At 58.9% G+C, this 21,897-nt stretch overlaps 1 protein-coding gene across 1 annotated transcript in view; it reads right to left on the bottom strand.

Moving 5' to 3' along the window:
- Positions 1–21,897, bottom strand: part of LOC146334021 (C3 and PZP-like alpha-2-macroglobulin domain-containing protein 8) — a 101,150-nt gene that overhangs the window by 9,579 nt on the left and 69,674 nt on the right. Inside the window, 19 exon segments of the mRNA XM_084824899.1 lie at positions 1,424–1,655; positions 2,509–2,571; positions 2,994–3,136; positions 4,558–4,725; positions 5,126–5,275; positions 5,380–5,552; positions 5,986–6,175; positions 6,398–6,523; positions 7,908–8,075; positions 8,380–8,607; positions 11,041–11,149; positions 11,591–11,675; positions 12,099–12,212; positions 12,309–12,363; positions 14,299–14,316; positions 14,814–14,866; positions 14,947–15,112; positions 16,344–16,366; positions 18,881–19,032. Coding sequence (XP_084681025.1) covers positions 1,424–1,655; positions 2,509–2,571; positions 2,994–3,136; positions 4,558–4,725; positions 5,126–5,275; positions 5,380–5,552; positions 5,986–6,175; positions 6,398–6,523; positions 7,908–8,075; positions 8,380–8,607; positions 11,041–11,149; positions 11,591–11,675; positions 12,099–12,212; positions 12,309–12,363; positions 14,299–14,316; positions 14,814–14,866; positions 14,947–15,112; positions 16,344–16,366; positions 18,881–19,032 — 2,416 coding nt within the window.

The following is a 21,897-nucleotide window of genomic DNA, read 5'->3' on the forward strand; positions in this document are numbered from 1 at the left end:
GATAGATAGATAGATGATAGAGACAGATAGATGATAGAAAGATAGATGAGAGAGATGGGATAGATAGATAGATAGATAGATAGATAGATAGATAGATAGATAGATAGATAGATAGATAGATGAGAGAGAGAGAGAGAGATGATAGAGATAGATAGATGATAGATAGACAGATAGATCGATAGATGAGAGAGAGAGATGATAGATGATTGACAGACAGACAGATAGATGAGAGAGAGAGATGAAAGATAGATGATAGAGATAGATGACGGATAGATCGATATAGATAGATTAGATAGATGATAGAGATAGATAGATCGATAAATATAGATAGATGGATGGATGGATAGATAGATAGATGATAGAGACTGATAGATGAGAGTTAGATGAGAGAACAATAGATGATAGGTAGATAGATGATAGACAGAGAGAGAGAGACAGACAGAAAGACAAAAGAGATAGATAGATAGATAGATAGATAGATAGATAGATAGATAGATAGATAGATAGATGATAGAGATTGATAGATGATAGAGATAGATAGGTAGATGATAGATAGATAGATAGATAGATAGATAGATAGATGATAGAAAGATAGATGAGAGAGAGAATGATAGATGATATAGACAGATAGATGGATAGATATATGATAGAGATAGACAGATCGATCGATGAGAGAGAGAGAGAGAGAGAGAGAGAGAGAGAGAGAGAGAGAGAAATGATAGATGATAGATAGATCGATAGATGAGAGAGAGAGATGACAGATAGCTCAATAGAGATATATTAGATAGATAGATAGATAGATAGATAGATAGATAGATAGATAGATAGATGATAGATAGATGGATGATAGGCAGATAGATAGATGATAGAGATAGATAGAATAGTTGACAGATAGTCGCCATAATAATGGAAAAACTAAGCTTCGAACACAGCCCTGCGCAAGTTCGGACACCAAAAAGGCTCCTGGCGCCCAGCACGCCCCGGCTGCTGTGCCCGCTGGGCCTGCTGGGGGTCGCAGTCCTCCTCCCCGTCTACACATGTGCAGGATTGCGTCCCGAGGCTGGCTTGCTGTGCCCACTCACCTGGGAGTGCGCCCCGACCTCCGGGGCCTTACTTCTGAGTGGACCCGCTGCGGAACGCCGGGGTGGAAGGGACGATGTCTGCCTGGGCCCAGCACGACAGCAGCCCAGGCAAGGCTCGTGAATGGGGCCGAGGGTCGGGAGGGGCCTCGAAGACCATCCAGCCCACCCCCTGGTCGGACTGGGCGGCTCCCGGTGGGCCCCCGCGCCGCCCCGCGCCGCGAGGGCCTTGGGGGCCGAGGGCGCCCCAGCGCACGGACCCGCGCCACCAAGCGGCGCCCGGCCCCCCCCGGAGGGCTCCCCGCCCAATGCCACCTTCCCCGGGCCAGCCGGCCGAGCCTCACCTCCAGGCACACAGCCAGGTAGTTGTGGACAGTCAGGGGGATCTTGGCCTGCTCCCCGCGCACGACCCGGTAGGGCAGGGTGAAGTCCACGAAGAACGGCTTGAAGGCCCGCAGCGCCGTCTGCCCGGCCAGGCCCAGCCCCCTCTCCGCCGACAGCCCCACAGCCTCCACCAGCCATGTGGTGATGGCGTCCGGGACTTCCACATGCAGCTGCGCTTCTCCGGACACGTTGCTGGGGGGGGAGGCAGGTGAGGAAGGCTGGGGCCGGGGCCGCCGTCTGGGGCGGGGCCGCCGAACCCCCCGAGGCCAGCGGACGCCAGGGATGGGGCCGGCCCCGGGGCTCGGCGCAGTCTCCATTTCCACCTCCACCGCTGGCCCTTCCCGCCCGCTTGTGCTTCCGGCCCACGCCGTGGGTGTAAAGAAAGCAACAGCCGCCATTTCAGCCTCCCCCCGTCACGGGCCGCCACGGCGGTGTCTTGTCTCGGGGTTTATGGCAAGGGACGTGGCAGAAACATTTCCCAACCGCCCCGGGGAGGCTGGCTGCGTCCGTCTGACCCAGCACCCTGTGCCCGACAGAGGACAGCCGGCCATTTCAAAGCCAGAGGACATTTCCGGGGAGCTCGCAGCCAGCCCGATGAAGGCGGCAGCCCTCTCCCCTGGGGACTAGCGCCTGCCAGCCCAAACTCAAAGCCCGCCTAGCCTGGCCCCAGCCAGATGGCTGCAGGAAGCCCACAAGCAGGACACCCGGCCAACAGCGAAAGAATCCTAACCAGGCTGGCCTCCTTTGCAGAGCGCAGGCCTCTATTCTGGAGAGCTGGGAAAGGACAGTCCTCCATTTGACAGGCTGCCCAGGCCACCTCGGGGGTAACGACCCCGCACCGCAGGCAGGGGGAGAAGCTCGGATGTTTCCGTGGCTTCGGGGGGAGGGGAAACGCGCTTTCACGGATAACTGCCGCAGCCACTGACTTCGGGCACATTTTAATTCTCCTGCAAGCTGCCTCGTGTCATCGCCACCGTCTCTTTTTAGGAAGGGCTCTAAGATGCTTTAATAATAATAATAATTATAATAATAATCCTAATAATACCTGACGTTCAAGCACTGCCAAAGCCAGGTCTCCGGAAAGAAGGTCCTTTTCTTCTTGTCTGCTCTGCAGAAGGCAAGAAACACACGGGGCAGGCGAGGGGGCGGCTGAGAGATGCCTCTCTTCGAAAGCAGGGCCTCAGAGGGCACCGCACCGCCTGCCCGGGGGAGGCCAGGCCAAAAGGGCACGCAAGGGAGGCCACCGCTTGGCGGGAGGCGCCAGACAGCCGCCTCCAGCATTCCCGGGGAATGCCCGGCCTCCCCTCCGCCCCCAGGCACAGGCCCTCGCCTCCGTCCCTCCGCATTCCTCCTCTCCTGGGGCCACCCAGCATCTCCTGGTCAGGCCCCACCGCCCACTGAGCCAATGAGTAGGCTTATGCCGCCGTGCCCGGGGCCCACCATTGGGATTGGCATCTGCTGTGGCTCCCAAACCCGTCCCCCCATCCTCGCTCCACCCCTGCGCTGTGCCCGGAAAGCACCACGGTCTACCTGGGCATGGCCCTGACGTGCGCGGGAGCCCCCAGCATCCCTGTGTGAGGCTGGAAGGCCGGCATGGCCTCCTGGGTGTACATGCCTCCATGCTGTCTGTGGTTCAGGCTGACCAGGTCTGTCATGACCACCAAGCCGGTCTCCTGGGCAACGACAAACCGGGGTTGGACTGGATGGTCTTACAGAGCCCTTCCAACCCTACTATCCTATGATTATAAAGGGACGCTCTGACTTGGAGTCCTGCATCGAGTGGGGGGTTGGACTGGATGCTCTTACAGGCCCCTTCCAACCCTACTATCCAATGATTCTATAGAGACGCTCTGACTTGGAGTTGTGCATGGAGCAGGGGGTGGGCTAGATGGTCTCACAGACCCCTTCCAAGCCTACTATACTATGACTCTATAGGGACGCTCTGACTTGCATTCCTGCATTGAGTGGGGGGTTGGACTAGATGGTCTTACAGGCCCCTTCCAACTCTAATATCCTATGATTCTATAGGGATGCTCTGACTTGGATTCCTGCATTGAACAGGGGGTTGGACTGGATGGTCTTACAGACCCCTTCCAACCCTACTATTCTATGATCCTGTAGGGATGCTCTCACTTGGAGTCCTGCACTGAGCAGGGGGTTGGACTCGATGGTCTTACAGGCCCCTTCCAACCCGACTATTCTATGATTCGACGATCCAGCAATGCCTTTTCTCATGGCCAAGATCCTTCTGTGATGTCGCCTCGCAAGTCATGTCTACTCAAAAGCACTCCGCTCGATCGTTTATGGTGCCGAGTAGCCTGTAAATTGCCCCCTGAATTGCCTCAATGTCAGTTTCTGTTCTGGGAGGGGGGGGCAGCTTCAATGACTGGTTTCCCCTCACTAGTTTCTCGATCCGTTTTTACAGCAAAATGTCACGATTCACTCAGAAACAACACGAGGAGAGGTAGTTAAATTCATTAAATAACATTTGTTTGATTTAATTAAATCCCCCCGGCCCCAACAAGAACAGGCGGTGCTATTTTTGTGAACCACCCAGAGAGCTTCAGCTATTGGGCGGTATAGAAATGAAATAAATAAAGAAAGAAAGAAATTAGGGTGACGGGGCAATTAAGAGGCTACTCAGCATTCAAAGCTCAGCCAAGATCAGCACAGAAGCAAGCAGGCAAGCAGAACTCATGAACGGGAAATATTAAATTAAAGGCGCAGGAGTCCCGCAAACGGCGCTTTCCCTGTTCAAGGGCCGGCGACACAATTGGATGATATTGCCCCCAAATCAACACAAATCTGGGGGGGGACCACTGGAAGACAGCACAGAAACCACCAGGTGACCCCGTCGCCTGGATCCCGCCCCGCAAAAGCGTGTTGGCGCAGGATGTGAATTCCGCAGAAGAGGGCGAGGCGGGGAGCCACCAGGGTCCCTGCAGTAGGAAAGGCAACTCTAGATTCGCAACCTGCGCCAAGGGAGGACTTGAGTGCCCGCCTGCCGCTTCTGTGGGAGCGTTTCCCCAATCCGCCGCCACTTTGAGTGATGTGTCGGGCAGGCGGGGCGCCCGGCCAAGAGGGAAGCCCTCACCGTGAATGCAAAGCGGGCGTCTTTGGTGACGCCCCAGGGCCCGGGGAAGATGGACGACCGCCGCCGCCGCCGCCTGCGTGAAGGCAGGCCTGGCCACCAAAAGTGTCCGTCCTCCTTGCTGGCTCCAAAGGCGTCAGACGCGTCGTACTCGGCGAGCTCCTGGAAGATCTGTGCAAGGAGACAACGCGGCAGAGAACGTGAGCGACGGGGGAGAGCTGCCAGCTTAACGTTGTTCTGCCTGGCAGAATCATAGAACAGTCGGGCTGGAAGGGGCCTGCGAGACCATCCAGTCCCACCCCCTGCTCAATGCAGGACTCCAAGTCAGAGCATCCCTGCGGAATCATAGGAACATGGGGTTGGAAGGAATAGTGGGGTTGGAAGGGGTTTGCCATGCCCCTTGAGCCTCCGGCCCCGCCCACCCCTGCCCCCCCCCCAAGGGCATCTCTGAAATGGAAGAAAGAGGTTCTGCAGCCCTGCACTAGAGCTGCATGAACGCCCTTTCCGAAACGTCCCCCGTGGCCTTCCGGCCTGCCTCGCTCGTGTGCCCCCCGGCCCGGGCCCGGCTCACCTGGGCCAAGGTCAGCTGGAAGCCCGGCTTGAGCAGGTAGACGCTTTTATCCACGGCAGCCTAGCAGACGCAGCTCCCCTTCGCGGCTCGCACCGTGACCGCCACATGGTCGCCCGGCCGGGTCTCGTTGGCTGAAAAGGCCACTGAAACCTGGCGCGGGACATTCAGAGGAGAAGCAGCCGCCCCGTCAGCCCAGGCCCACCCCCCGGCCGGCCCGCCCTGCCCGCCCCACAGGCGGCGGCCCAGCCCCGTACCTGATTCTCCAAGGAGGGCTGGACCGCAAAGCACAGGCTGTCCGCCACCGCTTCCCCGCTCTCCCGGACGTAGTAGGCGAGGAGGCGGCCCTGCGGAGCCATGCTGGGGGTCACGGGGAAGCGGATCGAGGCCATGCAGGTGCTCGTCTCTGGCGCGGGGGGGCTGGTCGGCGCTACGCAGCAGAGAGAGCCGTGTGTCAGCCCGGCTGGAGCAGGAGGAGCGGCAGAGCAGGGCCTTCCCCGAGTGGCCCCAGGCAGCTCCTTGCTCCGGCTCAACGCAGGCATGGGCAGGGCCCAACGCTCAAAGGCCAGCGCGCTCCTGAACACCCATCCCTCCGAAACAACGGGGCCCCCTCCTCCCTCAGGGAGCTGGCCTCCACGCCACCGTGGCTGCTCCTCCCCCTCACGGCTGCTGCTGGCTTACCCAGCAGGCCGCAGCGCCTCCGCTCCCCCTCCTCCCCACCACCGTTGCCTGGTCCAGAGCGAGGGCGGGGGGACGAGGAGACTGCCACGGGGCAGAGGGGCGCGACTCTGGGGGCCCTGGCCAGCGGGGCCCTGCTCGGAGGGGCCCCACCCCCAACCCCGCCCCCGCGTCCAAAGCCGTGCCTGGGAAGCGAGCGACCCGGACATGCCTGCCCGGGGGGGTGCCGGCCGCCGCCCGCGCACCCCTGCGCGGCCTCACGGGGCCCGGCTGCGTCCCCGACAGCACGATGTTCCCTCGTGCCACCACCTCGTAGTGCAGGGCGAAGTTGCAGGGGCAGGTGGAGGCCAGGGCAAGGCGGGCCTCCTCGCCCACCTGGAACGAGAGAGACGGGGCGGGTGCCTTTGCCTGAGGCGCCGGGTGAAGAGGGAGCGGGCCCAGCGCCTGAGGGGGCAGGCAGTGGAAGACCCCCACTGCAGGGACAGCGGCCGAGGCCTTCCGGCAGCCCAGCATCTCCCCGCCGCCGAGCTGGCCCCCGAGGTGCCCCTGCCGTGGGCACCCTGGCTGCACAGGGGCGGCGCCTGCCTCGCACCTTACCCGGAAAGGCTCCTCCGGCGCCTGCAGCTGGATGTGGCACTTGCTGGGGGCCCAGCTGGTGATGGGCAGGTAGCTGGGCAGGTACTGGTCTCCAGCAGGCTTCCCGTCGAGGGCCACCACCTTGGTCTCGAGAAAGGGGCAAAGGGGCAGTCAACTGGGCCGCCCCCAGCGCGGCCTGCCCGCCCCCTCCCGGGCTGCCCGGGGGCTCCCGGCCCCGCCGACTCCGGCCTCCTGGGCTACAATGCCCAGCGCCCCCCACCCAAGAGGCTGGGGGGACGGAGCTCCCTGGGAAGTGCGGGGGGCAGGACGCCCAGCCCTGTGTCCTGCAGGCCTGTGTCCAAGGGCCCCCCAGGAACAGTCTGCGACGCGCGGGGCAGGCGACCACGGGCTCTCCGGATCCTTCGGAGCGGTCCTTCCGGAACCCCCAGCCCGCAGGTCAGGCCCCCGAGCCTCTCCGTGCGCTCCTTCGCTCACCGTGGCAGTTCTGATCCCACCCCTCAGCCGAAGGGCAGTGCAAAGCACCAGTAAGAGGAGGCGTGGGTCCCCTGGGGGAGCGCCAGGTGGCCTGCCCCGTTCTAGGCCCTGCCCCGTATCAGGGGCCGCAGACACTGCCTCAGGCCGAGCCAGAGTCCACGTGGCTCAGTATTGTCGGCGCTGCCCAGCAGCAGCGCTCTCTAGCCCGACCTAGACGTGCTGCCAGGGGTCGAACCCAGGACCTCCCGCGTGCCAAGCACTGAGCTACGGCCTTTCCCCCAAAGAGGGAGGAACGAGGACGCTGCCCGGTGCCGGCTGGCAAGAGAGAACATTCTGCAGGCGGCGCCCTAAAAAGTAAGCGAGCTCCCAGTCCTCGTCGCTCTGAAGGACGAGCGGATCCAGCCAGGAACAAGAGAAGCGGCCGTATACTGCGTCAGACCATCTGGCCCAGTACTGGCCAGCAGAGGCTCTCCAGGGCTGCAGGCGGGATTCTTTCCTCGCCCTACCTGGAGACGCAGCCAGGGATCGAACCTCAGACCTTCTCCATGCAAGGCACGGGCTCCCTGCCGAGCTCTGGCTGGACGGATGCACACATCCTTCCACCCAGGCTGGCCTCCACATCTGTGCCTCCAAATAAACTTAAGGGACTAGTCCCCATGGTCCCGAACCCAGGGCCGATTCGAAGGGGAACAGCAGAAGCAGCCTTGCACCGGGTCAGTCCCTGGGTCTGTCTAGCCCCGGGTTGTCGACGCTGACTGGCAGCAGCCGCTCTCCAGGCAGGAGTCTTTCCCCCCCTACGTGGGGCTGCTGCCGGGGATCGAACCTGGGGCCACTGAGCTGTGCTCCCTCCCCAGAATACAGAGGATTCCGTCCATCCTGCCACAAGCACAGGGGGAGCGGGCACACGGCTCCCAGGGGCGCTCCTCTCAGCCCGAGGCCCCCTCCGTGGGCCCAGCTCCTTAGGCCTCATTAACGTGTGCGCCTGTGATGGGATTCACAGCCCCAATGGCGCCCGAGTCCCGTCCAGGGCACCCACCTCCAGCCAGACGTGCTGGGCAGCAGAGGGGACGGAGGGGATTTCGAACTGCACCAGGCCCCCACGGGACACCAGGTCGCGCGTGTAAATGTCCTGCGGGGCGAGCTCCGCTTTGATCCGGACGGTCACCCCATCTGCCAGGCTCCCATCAGGGTACGTGACTTCCACCTGAAAAGGGGCGAGAGTCCGTTCACGTCCTAGCCTTTGGGGAGGCTGCGGATATCGGCATGGGATGGAGGTGGGTAAGCCTGGGCCAAACCCTGCACCGAGGACTTGAATCCAGAACCTCTCTGGGGTCAGACCGGATGCAGAGCTGGGGACTGGCTTTCACAGAACAGTCGGGTTGGAAGGGGCCTGTAAGACCATCAAGCCCAACCCCCTGCTCAACGAAGGACTCCAAGTCAGAGCATCCCATCGAGAAAAGGGCCTGCCCCAGAGAGCCCCAGCCCTCCCGCAGCAACGCCCCGCTCACCTTCCCTTTGTAGGGCAAGCCAGGCTTGAACTGCTTCCGGGTGTCTCTGGTGTACTTTATGTCCACCACCTGCTTCTGGACCAGGGTGGAGTCGTCGAACGCGACCTGCCTGCTCCCATCGGCGCTGCTCACCGTGGCCCAAACGCTCACCGTGCCCCGGAAATGTTCTGGCACGTCTGCGGGCATCATGTCTCTCACGCACACATCGAACTCTGCGGACCCATCGATCTGCTCCCCACACAATGAGAGAGAGTTAGAGAGGGTATCATATGATATGATATGATATGATATGAGGGCATCACCTCGGGGTGGCGGCCATAGGAGAAAACACCGTTTCCCCCAGTATGGGTGTGCGCGTTCTACTGACAATATTGTTTGACGCAGAAGAGTGTTACATACAGGAGAGCGTTAAATACAATATCGCTGAACGCAGAAGAGCGTTGAATACAGAAGAGTGGTAAATACAGGTGAGCGTTAAATACAATATCGCTGAATGCAGAAGGGCGTTGAATACAGAAGAGCAATAAATACAGAAGAGCGTTGAATACAGAAGAGCGATAAATACAGAAGAGCATTCAATACAATATCGCTGAACGCAGAAGGGTGTTGAATACAGAAGAGTGTTAAATACAGGACAGCGTTAAATACAATATCGTTCCACGCAGAAGAGCGTTAAATACAGTCAATGAACAACCATGCTTTCTCCATTCAATCCTTCTCTTGCTTTTTCCATTCAAACCTACATTCCGTTCCATTATAACTGTTACACAACTTCTAAGACCTCTTTGCCCATATTCCAATAATTATTCTTTTGTCTCCAGCACTGACTAAATCTGTCCCATTTACCTAAAGAGTCGGGGGGGGGGTGTAACTTTACCCTCCCATATATATATATTTTATAATACAAGATCTAATGCATTAATACTCTATGCCAAATATTACTTTCCCATTCCCTCAGAGATGGTACTTCTTGATTTTTCCCCATTGTTTTGCTATTAGAATCTGAGCTGAAACCAACGTGGTTCCAATCACAAGGGATTCTTAGTCATGTAGAATCACAGAATAGCAGGGTTGGAAGGTGCCTGTAAGACCATCTAGTCCAGCCCCCTGATCAATGCAGAACTCCAAGTCAGAGCATCCCTACAGAATCATAGAATAGCAGGATTGGAAGGGGCCTATAAGACCATCAAGTCCAACCCCCTGCTCAGTGCAGGAATCCAAGTCAGAGCATCCGACAGATGGCTGTCCAGCCTCATCTTGAATGCCTCCAGTGTGGGAGAGCCCACCACCTCCCTAGGTAAGTGGTTCCATTGTCGTATTGCTCTAACAGTCAGGAAGCTTTTCCTGATGTTCAGCCAGAATCTGGCTTCCTATCACTGGAGCCCATTATTCTGTGTCCTGCACTCTGGGATGATCGAGAAGAGATCCTGGCCTTCCTCTCTGGTACAACCTTTCAAGGACTTGAAGAGTGCTATCAGATCTCCCCTCAGCCTTCTCAACGCTAAACATGCCCAGTTCTTTCAGTCTCTCCTCATATGGCTTTGTTTCCAGTCCCCTGATCATCTTTGTTGCCCTCCTCCGAACCCTCTCTGGTTTGTCTGCATCCTTCTTAAAATGTGGTGCCCAGAACTGGACACAGCACTCCAGATGAGGCCTATGCAGTGCTGAGTAGAGGGGGACTAGGACTTCCCGGGATTTGGAAGATATGCTTCTATTAATGCAGCCCAAAAGAGCATTGGCCTTTTTTGCAGCCACATCACATTGTGGGCTCATCTTCAGCTTGTGATCGACAACAATGCCTTCTCGCCTGTAGTGTGGTTGAGCCACGCACCCCCATCTTGTAATTGTGCAGTTGGTTTCTTTTTCCTAGGTGCAGAACGTGGCATTGATCCCTCCTGAATTGCATGCTGTTGTGTTCTGCCCAGCGCTCCCGTCTCTCAAGATCCCTTTGAGTTTTGTTTCTGTCTTCCAAAGGATTAGCTCTCACTACCAATCCATCCATGTTCCCTAGACTCTGCACTGATGAGATTCCTGCACTGAGAAGGGGGTTGGACTGGATGGCCTTGCAGGCCCCTTCCAACCCTGCTATTCTATGATGCTATGATCATAAAAACCGAGTGCATTATAGAACCAGTGTTAGAAAACCCATCTTGCACCAGCAGTCAAATCTTGGAGGCCCCTTCCTACTATGCTGTGCTTCTATGATGTCTAGATGATCTGCACTAGATCTGCGAGCATCGTTACTCCTGGTCACAGCAGCAGCAAAACGGCTTTTCCCCGGAAGGAAAGCAGCCGACCGCGGGCTGCGAATCAGAAACGCTGGGTGGATCACCGAGCGCATCCTCATCCGGGAGAGGCCCATTTCAGCTCGGTTCTGGTCCTGGAAACAAACTCCTGGGCTGAGGCCCCCTTGCCCTGCACACCCACATCCTCCTTCCTGAGCTGCTATTCCAGATCCGGCTCAAGTGGCCGGGACGTGAGCTTCTAGAGAAAGACGGGACCGGCCCCACGAACCTGGGGTTCGCCTGGCCCGCTTGAGACGACGCTCCGGCCACGGCCACAGCCGTGGGGCCTCGAGCAGCATGGCCGCCGTCTGAGCAGGCCTTCCCCTCCGCCCGCTCCTCCCTCTTCCGCCCCCTCTGCGCCCCCTCCTTCACTCACATTGGTGGTCTGGAGGACGGGGTAGCCCGCTTCGTGCCGGTAGTAGCCCACTCCGTTCACGGTCATGTTGACGACCAGCGTGCCCGTCACCGGCTTCCCAAATGTATATCTGGAACAGGAAAAGCCCCGCCACGCAGGCCCCCTCGTTTCCGAGCCCGGGCAGCCTGCGTGTGAGGAGCGGCCTCATCCCGCCCCGGCTCTCTGGGTCAGGGCGGGTGCCTCTCTCTGCTGGGCCGCCCCTCTCCAGGGGCTTCCCAGCCAGCTTGGCCACCAAGAGGGTCGACCCAGGTCCTGCTGCGGGCAACGCAGGGAGGAAGAGAAGTGGCTCAGGCCCCGGCCTGGGTCTGCAAGCTCTGAGGCTAACCAGCGGGGCCTTGCTGGGAGCATCCAGGGGTGATGGGGGATGAGGCCGCCGCTCCCCCATCCTCCCCCTGGCCTGGCACGGCCAGCACCCGCCCCAGTGACACGCACCATCTACGTTTCAAACGCGGCAAGATGCCGGCGGTGCGAGAAGGTGCCTGGGGGGGGCGGCCGGCCGCTCCCGTCGTACCTGGCGTGGACGGTCCCCTTCTCGCAAGTGCCAAGGTCTCGGATGTAGCGAGGCAGGTCGATCCGCACTACGAACTTGGGCAGAACTAACGGTGGGGGGGAAGAACAGTCATCCGAAAGGGGACAGGGACTGCTGGCAACTCATGTGGGGTGGGGGGGAGCGTCCACCAACGCGCACGCCCATTTTTTAAAATCGTCTTTTGAAGGAAGGGAGGACGAAATCACGGTCTCTGAATATATGGAACCGAGCAGAGAAAGTCCAGGCGACCTAGCAGGAGGCCAACGAAATCCGCAGCCCCCAAAGCACACATCAGAGCTCCCCCCGAAAGAAAAGTGGGGCGCACGCTTCCTGCAGTTGTGGCCCGGGCAGAAAAGCTCTTTCAGGTGCTCGGTTTGCAAGTGGACGGACCCTTCTAAGGCGCCGCCTCTGCGGGCGTTTGGGGCTTGGTCGGCTGGCCATTTCGCTGGGGCGAGAAGAAAACCCCCCCGCCGCAGGGCTACCAGCTCACCGTATTTCTGGACCTCAAAGGACCTGTTGTAGGTGAGCCCTCGCATTTCGGCAAACACGAGCCACTCTCCACACACGGGCTGGTCAGACAAAGGGAAGATGACGTTCAGGATGCCTGGCGGGGAAGAGAGGGGAGGTCAGCGAGCGCTGGCCCCGGTGGATACCACCTCCCGCCAGGGCTGGGGAGCAGGCGGGATGCCCCCCGACTCACCACAGCACACCGTCCGGAGGCCGTTCCACTCTATCATGCGAGACCCCCGCGGATCCTGAAACGAGACAGACCGTTCTTTATCCGGGTCTCCCCGTTGCTCACGGGGGAGCGTCGTTCCCGCCAGGGCCCTTGCGCAGGCTCACGCAGGAAAAGAGCATAGGTAGATTTACTGGATTAGATACGAATACACATCCCTCTTTATAGCATCCCAGAATCCGAGGACAGTAGGGCCGGAAGGGGCCTACAAGACCGTCGGGTCCAACCCCCTGCTCAGGGCAGGACTCCAAGTCAGAGCATCCCTGTAGAATCAGAGAACAGGAGGGTTGGAAGGGGCCTGTGAGACCATCCAGTCAAACCCCCTGCTCCATGCAGGAATCCAAGTCAGAGCATCCCTATAGAATCATAGAATAGCAGGGTTGGGAGGGGCCTGTAGGACCATCTAGTCTGCCCCCTACACCATGTAGGAATCCAGGTCAGAGGATCCCTATAGAATCATAGAATAGGAGGGTTGGAAGGGGCCTGTAAGACCATCTAGTCCAACCCCCTACTCCATGCAGGAATCCAAGTCAGAGCATCCCTATAGAATCATAGACTAGCAGGGTTGGAAGGGGTCTGTAAGAGCATCTAGTCCAACCCCCTACTCCATGCAGGAATCCAAGTCAGAGCATCCCTATAGAATCATAGACTAGCAGGGTTGGAAGGGGTCTGTAAGAGCATCTAGTCCAACCCCCTACTCCATGCCGGAATCCAAGTCAGAGCATCCCTATACAATCATAGAATAGGATGGTTGGAGGGGTCTTGTAAGACCATCTAGTCCAACCCCTTGCTCCATGCAGGATAGACGTATGGCTCTTTGTGTGCTGTCTGTTTACACGTTTGCAGGTCAGTGGTTTTTGCCGTGTATTTTCAAGGTCGTAATCCCTGTAAACTGCCCAGAGAGCTTTGACGGTTGGTGGCACAGAAACCTAAGAAACGAAACCGACGGATGAAACAAAAAAACGTGACATGACCCACAGAGCCCTCAGCGGCCCTGACGGCAAAAGGAAGCCCCTTCGCTACCCTCGGGCAGCACGCTCCGCTCATGAGGAAATCCTGGCGAGGTCGCCGCATCCGTCTTCCTTATGTACATTTCGATGCCTTTCCTTTCTATTCCGCCCAACAGCTGAAGCTCTCTGGGCGGCTCGTGGGAATGGAATCCACGGAGTGCAGCACAAAGCCAGACAAAACGGGCGCTGGGCACCACAACCCAGCAGGATGAAGCCCAGCAGCGCTGCGGAGATTCGGAACGCCGATTCGGAACGCCAGAGCTGACGGAATGGGAAGCTGACCCCTCAAAATGCTGGGAGGGTAAAAAGGGCTTTGCCTGGCGCCGGAAGGAGCGATGTGGGCCTGTGGCAGCGAGTGGGGCATCGTTGTGCAATGGGTTTACGTTGTTGTGGGACCGCAGGGAAGGTGCCCCACTCAATCCAGCCAAAGGCCTCCCGTCCTGGGTCCGGATGCCATCTGGCCAGCCGCGCTCATCCCATCCTTGCTTCGAGCCCCTCAAATCCAGCCCACCCTCCTTCGGGCAGGGTCCAGCGGGGCCATGGCGCTCCGCCGGATCCTCCCAAATGTAACTTGGATTGGGTTCTCTGTTGGGCCCCGCTCGGAACGGAGCTCCCACTAGCACAATGTCCTCTGCGCCAACGGAGAGACGCAGCCAGATCCTGCCCCAAACCTGTGACGCACTGACCGCAGTGCGCACTCAAGCGAGGCACCTTGGTGAGGGACGTGCCCTGTGAGCGCGTCTGGGGCCACCCCTGCCATGGCCCCACCTGGGTGCAAGTCCCCTTCCTAGCCCCCCGGAAGCATCCATGGAGGTGCTCATCTCACCGGCTGGGCGGGCCAGAACCACACGCCTCACACCGAGGCTCTGAACATGCACAACTCGTGTGGCTTAGGGAGGCCTCAGCATTGGTCGGGTCGTGCTTGGGGCCTGCCAGGTACTCACCACTATGTAAGCTTCAATCTGAAAGAAAGAAAGAAAGAAAGAAAGAAAGAAAGAAAGAAAGAAAGAAAGAAAGAGGGAGGGAGGGAGGGAGGGAGGGAGGGAGGGAGGGAGGAAGGAAGGAAGGAAGGAAGGAAGGAAAGAAAGAAAGAAAGAAAGAAAGAAAGAAAGAAAGAAAGAAAGAAAGAGGGACCCAGTCACTTATTTCGCTGGGCAGCTCTACTCAGAACCCAACCCACCGCCCCTCACATTCGCTTCTCCAAAACTCGGGCCCAGAGACGCCTTCCCCAGCCTTGTGCCCTCCAGATGGGTTGGACAGCTGGCCGGGGCATCATGGGCGGTGTCGTCCGACCCATCTGGAGGGTACAGGTGGGGGAAAGCTGAGAGAGGACAGAGCCGTCTGCACTGTGCACCCCAGCTGGCCGGAGCCCCCCGGAGCCACTCTCCCCACCCCATCGCAACCCTGCCTCTCGCTCCCGCCCAAACAGTGGTGCGGAGGACGAGGGGGAGGCCCTCACCCGCTCCTGGATCGGGCGCAAGTCCGGGCTGACGGCGTACAGGTTGATCAGCACTGCAAGGAGAAGGAGAGGCGCATCAGGGCAGGCCCAGCGGGCCGGGCCGGGGCCAGCGGGAGCCAGCTGCAACGCTCACCGCTCTGCTTCGGCCTGTACACAGGCTTGTCCGTCTGGATGAAGACGGAGGCGCCTTTGCCATCAATGGTCACGGTGGTCCAGTTGCGGAAGATGTGGCCCTCCTCGGCCGCCGCCCGCCCGCCCCGCACTTCCAAGCGGGCCTGGCCGCGGAGCCCCGGGGGCACCTGGGGAATGAGCCAAAGGCGGAGCTGCGTCGGGCTCAGGGGCACGGCGCGGCTCTTGGGGCGGGCCGGCCAGCGCACGGGGGCAGAGCGCTGCCCAAGGTCCCCGCGCCACGCCGTGCTTGAGAGCCTGCCCCTCGGAAGCCGGTGCCCTCTGGAAGCTGCTTCTTCGTCCAGCCTTTTCAACGGCCAGGAGCGCGGAGCTCCGACTCCTATCGCCCCCCGCCAACCCGCAGGAGCTGAAGGGCAGTGGGAGCTGTGGCCCCCAAACCCGGAGGGCGGCAGCTGTGGAAGGGCTGCTCTGGATGACGGATCAGCACGGGAAGGCTGACGCCGCGCCACCCAGGAAAGAAATCTCCGATCCGTTACTATCACAGTTCTGTCCCGCTGGTCCCCTTTCGCAAAGGGCCCAAGGCGGCTTCCACGGCCCTCCACCTCTCCATTTCATCCTCCCAACAGCCCTGTTGGGTAGCTCGGGAACACAATGCTTGCGACCCATTCCCAAGCCGGGCGCCCTCCCGATTGCGGGCCTGCAACCCCCATCAGCCCCAGCCAGCACCGCCCTCGGCCAGGGAGGCTGGGCGTGTGGTCCAAGCCCCTGGAGGGTTGGGTGCACACCCTCCCTCGATCGGAACGGACCCCGTCATCTTATTTGGCCGTGCCGGAATTGGTCTGGGCAAAAACGACAGCTCTGCTCTGCTCTACGCCAGCATTGAGGCCCATCCTCGAGTTCGGGATTCCCCCGCGAAGTCCCTCGGGGCAGAGGCTGTTGCTGAAGGCGGCGCCCGTGGCCGGTCCGTTCAGCTCCGGCCTGGGAAACGAGCCAGGCGGGGAGAGTGCCTCGCCCTTGGCCTCAGGCTCCAGAGCGCCCTGTCCCATCCTGCCCCGCAGGGTTCTCGTGAGACTCAGGCTGACGCCGGGAGAGGGCTGCGGAAACCTCCGGAGCCCAGAACCCAGCTCATCTGGGGCCTCTGCAGGAGAACAGGGCCTTTCCCAGACCCGGGGGGAGGCCGGAGAACTGCCGTAGAGAAGCCCCCGTCCGGAGGTCCTGCCGAAGACGCCCAGGACTGCGCCCGAAATGGCTTTCCCGGGCCCGCTTCCGGGGAGTCACTCTGCCCACTCCACCTCAACGCTCGCCAAAGTCGACCTATTCGGCCCTAGACGCCGCCCCACTGACTCAGACTTGCTCCCCGCCCCGCCGCCTCCCGCTCAGCCATGACCGTTTTACACTCACCTGAAGCTTAATCGTTCCTTTACCTGCAGGACAGAGGAGAGGGGTCAAAGCGTACATTCCCTCCGCCCCGTGGGAAAAACCTCCACGCCCCGTGGGAAAAACCTCCAAAATTGAATTTTCCAGCAGCCATTTCCCCCAAAGCGGACCTCGCTGTGATAGTCGGCAAGAAATCAACGCACTTCACAGGCTATGTCTGCTCCGGCCACCATCCCCAGCTCAGCCGCAAAGCGCTGGAGAGAACGTCGGGACGTTCACGGCTCACGGCTGCCCTGGAATGAGGATCACCCCTCGGCTCCATGCCCCCGAGTGGCACCCAAACCCCCCACTGTCCGTGGCAGGCCTCCCCGGGGGCACCCACGAGTTGTGCTCCCACCAGCAAAAACACAGCAGCCAAGTGAGGCCTCCCGGGGCGTTGGACCAGGCAGTGGGCGGCCACAGAATCCTAGAATCCTAGAATAGTAGGGTTGGAAACCCAGAGAAAACCGGGAGAGAACCCAGAGAAGAGAGAGAGAGAGAGAGAGAGAAGACAGAGAACCCAGCGAAAAGAAGAAGAGAGAGAGAAAAGAGAGAGAACCCAGAGAAAACCGGGAGAGAACCCGGAGAAGAGAGAGAGAGAGAGAGAGAAGAGAGAGAACTGAGAGAAAAGGAGAGAGAGAAAAGAGAGAGAACCCAGAGAAAAGACAAGAGAGAGAAAAGAGAGAGAACCCAGAGAAAAGACAAGAGAGAGAAAAGAGAGAGAACCCGGAGAAAGAGAGAACCCAGAGAAAACCGGGAGAGAACCTGGAGAAGAGACAGAGAGAACCCAGAGAAAAGAAGAAGAGAGAGAGGAAAGACAGAGAACCCAGAGAAAGAGAGACAGAGAACCCAGAGAAAACCAGGAGAGAACCCAGAGAAGAGAGAGAACCTAGAGAAAAGAAGAAGAGCGAGAGAAAAGAGAGAGAACCTGGAGAAAGAGAGAGAGAACCCAGAGAAAACCGGGAGAGAACCCAGAGAAGAGAGAGAGAGAACCCAGAGAAGAGAGAGAGAGAGAGAGAAGAGAGAGAACCGAGAGAAAAGAAGGAGAGAGAGAGAGAGAGAGAGAGAGAGAAAAGAGAGATCCCAGAGAAAAGAAGATGAGAGAGAGAGAAGAGAGAGAACCTGAAGAAAGAGAGAACCCAGAGAAAACCGAGAGAGAACCTGGAGAAGAGAGAGAGAGAACCCAAAGAAGAGAGAGAGAGAGAAAAGACAGAACCCAGAGAAAAGAAGAAGAGAGAGAGAAAAGAGAGAGAACCCAGAAGAGAGAGAGAGAGAACCCAGAGAAAACCGGAAGAGAACCCAGAGAAGAGAGAGAGAGAGAGAGAGGAGAGAACCCAGAGAAAAGAAGAAGAGAGAGAGAACCCAGAAACAGAGAGAAAGAGAATCCAGAGAAAACCGGGAGAGAATCCAGAGAAGAGAGAGAGAGAGAAGAGAGAGAACCCGGAGAGAGAGAGAACCCAAAGAAAATCAGGAGAGAACCCAGAGAAGAGAGAGAGAGAACCCAGAGAAAACCGGGAGAGAACCCAGAGAAAAGGAGAGAGAGAGAGAGAGAGAGAGAGAGAGAGAGAAGAGAGAGATCCCAGAGAAAAGAAGAAGAGAGAGAGAAAAGAGAGAGAACCTGAAGAAAGAGAGAACCCAGAGAAAACTGGGAGAGAACCAGGAGAAGAGAGAGAGAGAACCCAGAGAAAAGAGTGAGAAGAGAGAGAACCCAGAGAAAAGAAGAAAAGAGAGAGAAAAGAGAGAGAACCCGGAGAAAGAGAGAGAGAGAATCCAGAGAAAACCGAGAGAGAACCCAGAAAAAACCGGGAGAGAACCCAAAGAAGAGAGAGAGAGAACCCAGAGAAAAGAAGAAGGAAAAGGAGAAGCCCAGAGGAGAACCCGGAGAAGAGAGAGCACCCAGACAAATAGCGTCCATCATATCCGGGCTCTTGCTTATTTACAAGGAAGAGAACCCACGGCTTGCCGTTGGGTTGCTAGCTCTGGGTTGTTCTGAGCTCACAACCCACAGTTAAGCCACAGGGCAGCGTTCACACGTAATGACAACCTGGGATTCAACAGCAGCCCACGATTCAACTCAGCCTGCACACTGTGTTGCCATTAAACGCGAACCAGGGCGAGGGCTGGACCCAAATCGCCCAGCGGACTTCATCCTCGAGTTGGGGCTTGAACCCAGGCCTCCCCAGCCCACCGCTCCAACCTCCCGCTGCCAAAGCGTAGATGGTCTAACCGCCAACCATTTCAGCAAGTGAAAACGCAGCATTCACGTCACCGCCGTGCTTTGCCGCTCGTGTTTTTATTTCGGTGAGGGAACTGCCCTCGAGAAAAGGTGCTTTCACACGCAGAACGTACACAAGAGTTAGCGCAGTTTGACTATCTGTCTACATTTCCCTTCGTCCAGAAAAAGGCTGTCCAGTCTCCTTCAAAAACCCGAGCACCTTCCCCTGCGGGGGCAGAGCAGCTGCGCCCTGTCATCGCCTCGTTGCCTCCTTACTCCCTTGGCACGTACGTAAACGGGAGCCTACCCAGAACCGTTCCATGGGCTTGAGACACCGTCTCTCCCTTGACTACCAGCTGAATCTCGACCATCGTCTCCTTGACCGGGTTAAAGATGGTCACGCTCACAGCCTCTTCCACACCCGACCGGAAAACCGAAGGCACCGCGATCAAATAGCCCCTGGAAAAGAGAAAAATTGGAAGCAAGTGATTGGTACAGAAAGAGCAGTGCTGACGGAGCATGTTTCGGAAAGCAGCTGGAGAAGCCCAGAGAAGAAGCCCGAGAAAGGGAGGAGGAGAAGAAGCCCGGAGGAGAAGCCAGAGAAAGGGAGGAGGAGAAGAAGCCCGGAGGAGAAGGCAGAGAGAGGGAGGAGGAGGAGGAGAAGCCCAGAGGAGAAGCCCGAGAAAGGGAGGAGGAGCAGGAAAAGCCCAGAGGAGAAGCCAGAGAAAGGGAGGAGGAGGAGGAGAAGCCCGGAGAAGCCAGAGAGAGGGAGGAGAAGGGGAAGCCCGGAGGAGAAGCCAGAGAAAGGGAGGAGGAGGAGAACCCCGGAGGAGAAGCCAGAGAGAGGGAGGAGGAGGAGGAGTAGCCTGGAGGAGAAGCCAGAGAGAGGGAGGAGGAGGAGAAGGCAGGAGGAGAAGCCAGAGAGAGGGAGGAGGAGGAGGAGAAGCCCGGAGGAGAAGCCCGAGAAAAGGAGGAGGAGGAGAAGCGCGGAGGAGAAGCCAGAGAAAGGGAGGAGGAGGAGAACCCCGGAAGAGAAGCCAGAGAGAGGGAGGAGGAGGAGAAGCCCGGAGGAGAAGCCCGAGAAAGGGAGGAGGAGGAGTAGAAGCCCGGAGGAGAAGTCCGAGAAAGGGAGGAGGCGGAGAAGCCCGGAGGAGAAGCCAGAGGGAGGGAGGAGGTGGAGGAGAAACCCGGAGGAGAAGCCCGAGAAAAGGAGGAGGAGGAGAAGCCCGGAGGATAAGCCAGAGAAAGGGAGGAGGAGGAGAAGCCTGGAGGAGAAGCCCGAGAAAGGGAGGAGGAGAAGCCTGGAGGAGAAGCCAGAGAGAGGGAGGAGGAGGAGAAGCCTGGAGGAGAAGCCAGAGAGAGGGAGGAGGAGGAGAAGCCCGAGAGAAAGGGAGGAGGAGGAGAAGCCCGGAGGAGAAGCCCGAGAGAGGGAGGAGGAGGAGAAGCCCGGAGGAGAAGCCAGAGAGAGGGAGGAGGAGGAGAAGCCCGGAGGAGAAGGCCGAGAGAAGGAGGAGGAGGAGAAGCCCGGAGGAGAAGCCAGAGAAAGGGAGGAGGAGGAGAAGCCCGGAGGAGGAGCCAGAGAGAGGGAGGAGGAGGAGAAGACTGGAGGAGAAGCCAGAGAGAGGAGGGAGGAGGAGGAGAAGCCCAGAGGAGAAGCCCGAGAAAGGGAGGAGTAGGAGGAGAAGCCCAGCGGTGAAGCCAGAGAAAGGGAGGAGGAGGAGAAGCCCAGAGGAGAAGCCCGAGAAAGGGAGGAGGAGGAGGAGGAGAAGCCCGGAGGAGAAGCCAGAGAAAGGGAGGAGGAGGAGAATCCCAGAGGAGAAGCCCGAGAAAGGGAGGAGGAGGAGGAGGAGAAGCCCGGAGGAGAAGCCAGAGAAAGGGAGGAGGAGGAGGAGAAGCCCAGAGGAGAAGCCAGAGAAAGGGAGGAGGAGGAGAAGCCCGGAGGAGAAGCCCGAGAAGGGAGGAGGAGGAGAAGCCCCGGAGAGAAGCCCGAGAAAGGGAGGAGGAGGAGAAGCCCGGAGGAGAAGCCCAAGAAAAGGAGGAGGAGGAGAAGCCCGGAGGAGAAGCCAGAGAGAGGGAGGAAGAGGAGAAGCCCGGAGGAGAAGCCCGAGAGAGGGAGGAGGAGGAGAAGCCCGGAGGAGAAGCCCGAGAAAGGGAGGAGGAGAAGCCCGGAGGAGAAGCCCGAGAAAGGGAGGAGGAGGAGGAGAAGCCAGGAGGAGAAGCCCGAGAAAGGGAGGAGGAGGAGGAGAAGCCCGGAGGAGAAGCCCAAGAAAAGGAGGAGGAGGAGAAGCCCGGAGGAGAAGCCCAAGAAAAGGAGGAGGAGGAGAAGCCCGGAGGAGAAGCCAGAGAAAGGGAGGACAAGGAGAAGCCCGGAGGAGAAGCCAGAGAGAGGGAGGAGGAGGAGAAGCCCGGAGGAGAAGCCAGAGAAAGGGAGGAGGAGGAGAAGCCCGGAGGAGAAGCCAGAGAAAGGGAGGAGGAGGGGGAGTAGCCTGGAGGAGAAGCCAGAGAGAGGGAGGAGGAGGAGGAGAAGCCCGGAGGAGAAGCCAGAGAGAGGGAGGAGGAGGAGAAGCCCGGAGGAGAAGCCAGAGAGAGGGAGGAGGAGGAGGAGAAGCCCAGAGGAGAAGTCCGAGAAAGGGAGGAGGAGCAGGAGAAGCCCAGAGGAAAAGCCAGAGAAAGGGAGGAGGAGGAGAAGCCCAGAGGAGAAGCCAGAGAAAGGGAGGAGGAGGAGAAGCCCGGAGGACAAGCCCGAGAAAGGGAAGAGGAGGAGAAGCCCGGAGGAGAAGCCCGAGAAAGGGAGGAGGAGGAGGAGAAGCCCGGAGGAGAAGCCCGAGAAAGGGAGGAGGAGGAGAAGCCCGGAGGAGAAGCCAGAGAAAGGGAGGAGGAGGAGAAGCCCGGAGGAGAAGCCAGAGAGAGGGAGGAGGAGGAGAAGCCCAGAGGAGAAGCCCGAGAGAGGGATGAGGAGGAGAAGCCCGGAGGAGAAGCCCGAGAAAGGGAGGAGGAGGAGGAGAAGCCCGGAGGAGAAGCCCGAGAAAGGGAGGAGGAGGAGGAGAAGCCCGGAGGAGAAGCCCGAGAAAGGGAGGAGGAGGAGGAGAAGCCCGGAGGAGAAGCCCAAGAAAAGGAGGAGGAGGAGAAGCCCGGAGGAGAAGCCCAAGAAAAGGAGGAGGAGGAGAAGCCCGGAGGAGAAGCCAGAGAAAGGGTGGACAAGGAGAAGCCCGGAGGAGAAGCCAGAGAGAGGGAGGAGGAGGAGGAGGAGAAGCCGGGAGGAGAAGCCAGAGAAAGGGAGGAGGAGGAGAAGCCCGGAGGAGAAGCCAGAGAAAGGGAGGAGGA

This window comes from Heloderma suspectum, chromosome W (assembly GCF_057233095.1).
Source record: "Heloderma suspectum isolate Gila_16-S chromosome W, 16-S_ref, whole genome shotgun sequence".
Classification (NCBI taxonomy): domain Eukaryota; kingdom Metazoa; phylum Chordata; class Lepidosauria; order Squamata; family Helodermatidae; genus Heloderma; species Heloderma suspectum.